Source organism: Neltuma alba, unplaced genomic scaffold, assembly GCF_004799145.2.
Source record: "Neltuma alba isolate B1F8T4 unplaced genomic scaffold, ASM479914v2 tig00012221_pilon, whole genome shotgun sequence".
Lineage (NCBI taxonomy): Eukaryota > Viridiplantae > Streptophyta > Magnoliopsida > Fabales > Fabaceae > Neltuma > Neltuma alba.
The window spans coordinates 78,327-81,745 of record NW_021636754.1 but is presented as its reverse complement, the minus strand read 5'-3'; the positions used below and the strand labels follow the sequence as shown (position 1 = coordinate 81,745).

Genomic DNA, 3,419 nt, shown 5'->3' with positions numbered 1-3,419 from the left:
AGGATGTAGATGGGTATACAAAATCAAGTATACTTCTAATAGGAGCATAGATAAGTATAAGGCTAGATTAGTAGCTAAAGGTTATAGTCAAAGAGAGGGAATAGATTATCATGAGACTTTCTCACCAGTTGTGAAAATGTTTACTGTTTGTCTGGTCCTTAAGCTGGCTGCCATAAATAGATGGAGTCTTCACCAAATGGATGTTCATAGTGCATTCTTACAGGGAGATTTAAATGAGGAAGTTTACATAAGAATTCCTTAAGGTTTTGAAAGTAAGGAGGAGAACTTAGTTTGTAAATTAAAAAAATCTCTATATGGTTTGAAACAAGCTTCTAGACGATGGAACCGGAAATTATCTAGTGCTTTGATAAGGGGAGGCTTTAAACAGAATTTGAATGATTATTCCTTGTTTGTTAAAAAATATAATGAAGGTATTGTGCTGATTTTAGTTTACATTGATGATCTTTTACTCACTGGAAGTGCTGAGATTGCAATTCAAGACACAATAGATTTTTTACACAACAATTTTAGAATTAAAGATCTTGGTTTAATGAAATATTTTCTTAGAATAGAGGTAGCTAAGTCAGAATCTGGTATAATATTATCAAAAAGAAAATATGTGCTTGATATGTTGACAGAAACTGGAATGACTGGTTGTAAACTTCTTGCTATTCCAATGCCACAGAATCTTAAACTGTTGCCATACATGGAAGGTAAAACCAAGAAGGAAGATTTGTTAAATGAACCAGAAAGATATAGAAGGTTAATAGGTAAGCTTATTTATTTAACAATGGCTCGCCCGGACATTTCTTTCTCTGTATATCCTTTGAGCCAATTCATGCAGAGCCCAACCAGATCGCATATGGCAGCAGCAAAGGGCATTGTGAGATATCTCAAGGGATCTGTTGGTTTGGGGATATTCCTTAGTTCTGAAGGAGAGCCAGAATTCACATGTTATTGTGATTCTGATTGGGCATCATGTGGAATTACTAGAAGATCTGTCATAGGATACTTATTGAAGTTTGGAGGCTCATTGGTGATGTGGAAAATGAAAAAGTAGGGGACTATGACTAAGTCATCTGCAGAGGCTGAATACAGGGCATTAAGCATGGCAACTTCTAAAATCAAGTGGGCCATAAGACTACTGCAAGACTTGAATATTTTTCACAGAGGATCGGTTAATATTTTTTGTGATAGTCAAGCTGCTATCCACATTGCTGCCAACCTGATTTACCATGAGCGGACCAAACATATTGAAGTGGATTGTCACTTTGTAAGAGAGAAATGGGAATCCAAACAAATTGATCTGAAGTATGTAAGATCAAGGGAACAAGAGGCAGACATACTCACTAAAGCAGTCACTAGAGAAGTACAAAGAAGATTATTGAGCAAGTTACAGACTATTAATTTGTTTAGTCCCAAACTTGAGTGGGAGCGTAGGAAATAGGAAGGGTATTTTTGTACTTCAGGATATTTACTTATTTATCTTGCCTGTATTACTTATACAGGCCTTCTTTTCCTTTCTTGTTTATAGTTTTCGGTTATGTTGTTTTGGGCTCTATAAAAGGAGTCCAGTTTAGACTATTGTAAGTCAGTCCGTTTTTCAGATGTATTTGGACTCAGTTTTTCGGTTAATGAATATGCAGAGCATTTTCTAGTAAAGCGGTGTGTTTGAGGGTTGTTGGTGAGGTGTAGACTCAGTCAACAAAGACTTGGGAAAGCAATTAGTTGCAAATCCTAGATTCCATGAGATTAACTTATCTTTAAAAGTGGGCCCATTTATCCAAGTGGCTCCTAATTTTACGCGTCTAGATTAGTTATCTCAGTTCCAAGTCATACTGCATAGAGGAAAACTTAACAAGGAAGCAAATGGGACGGCCGCAAGGTGGGTTGCGGCAACAAATTCGAAAGGGAATCTTTGGTGTTGTAATTAAAAAAATTCAAAGTTTCAATATTTCTTCTTCTTGTTTTTTTTTGGGTCTTGGCCAGGAAATCTCTAGAAACTTATAGAAGAAAACTATGAGTTTTAAATTAGGAAAATAACAAATAAAGAATCCCAATATGTGAAATTGCGATTTGGGACCCTTAATTTGGAAAATGGCTAATAAAAATCAGATCCCATATTACAAATATGAAATCTTGGTGAAATGTCTGAAATGCCCTTAGTCAAGTTGTGATTTGATCTGTTGAAGTTGTCATTTCCTAAAGTGACTTTGTCATTTCTTGTAGTCAATTTGTCATTTGGTATATTCTTAGCCAAGTTGTGATTTGGTCTATTGAAGTTGTCATTCGCTAAAGTGAACTTGTCATTTCCCATAGTCAACTTGTCACTTGGCCGATGGGCATTTCAGATATTTCACCAAGATTTTATATTTGCAATATGGGACCGGGTTTTTATTTGCCATTTTCTAAATTGAGAGTCTCAAATCATGATTTCGCATATTAGGGGATCTTTATTTGTCATTTTTCCATTTAAATTAAAACAAAGAATTTTAAATAGAATTATGGAATAATGAAATACTGCCTCCGCTCCTTAATATAAGAGCTTGTTTAATTTTTATTTTGGTTATAAATATAAAGTTCCAATCTATTTTGTCTCTCATATTTATTTATTTTTTTCAAGGTAGTCCTTCTAATAATGGTAGTTCTAACTAATACACTTGATTAACAAAGACATTTTAGGAAAGATAATACATATTTATTACAAATAATTAACTTAATTAATTTTCTTAATCTATTTAAATTAGTCAACTAGTTTTTATATTAAAAACTGGAGATAGTAAGACATTTGTGAGTGGCTTTATGTTTTATGATGTAAAATGTTTAGGGAAAAAGTAATGATGATTACTGGATTTATTCCAATAATATCCTTCATCATTTAATTGTAAATTAATTAGATAGAAACGAAATAAAAGGTCAGTTGTTACAAGCAGTTATAATCGCAACAAGAAGGTACTTTTGGAATAAAAACTCTTTTATTGGGGTTTTTTTTAATACTAATCACAATTCTTATCTCTTAGTTTTAATGTTTCATACTAAACATGATCTAAGGATTTAAAGATCAAGGACATATCGGGTTAATTGTCGAAATCCAGGTTTGCGGGTGGTCTTGCTACTTACTAGGCAAGCGGTGGCCTCACACACGACGGGAGCGGCTTTCCTCCTCTACCTTACCATTCAGTCCCCCTCCTCCGCCCAAAACTATGCCGATTTGGGTGTTAAAATTCAAGGCTCTCCACTTTTTTCTTTTTTTGGGGGGAAATCAACATCTTTTACTTTGAAGATTTTTTAGTAGTATTTAATATCTTAAAATAATTTTTAGTGTACTTGACATTTAAAAATATTTTTCAGTAGTACTTAGTACTTCGTAAGTTACATTCTGAATTATTTTTTCAGTAGCACCCAACATTATTAATTTT

The 3,419-nt window shown here is 33.6% G+C and overlaps 1 protein-coding gene across 1 annotated transcript; it reads left to right on the top strand.

Annotated features, from left to right (window-relative positions):
• The first annotated feature begins 646 nt into the window (after window positions 1-646).
• Window positions 647-1,060, top strand: LOC114725062 (uncharacterized mitochondrial protein AtMg00240-like). The gene has a single exon (XM_028911515.1). It carries the CDS (start codon window positions 647-649, stop codon window positions 1,058-1,060), a length of 414 nt encoding a protein of 137 aa, XP_028767348.1.
• Window positions 1,061-3,419: the final 2,359 nt, after the last annotated feature.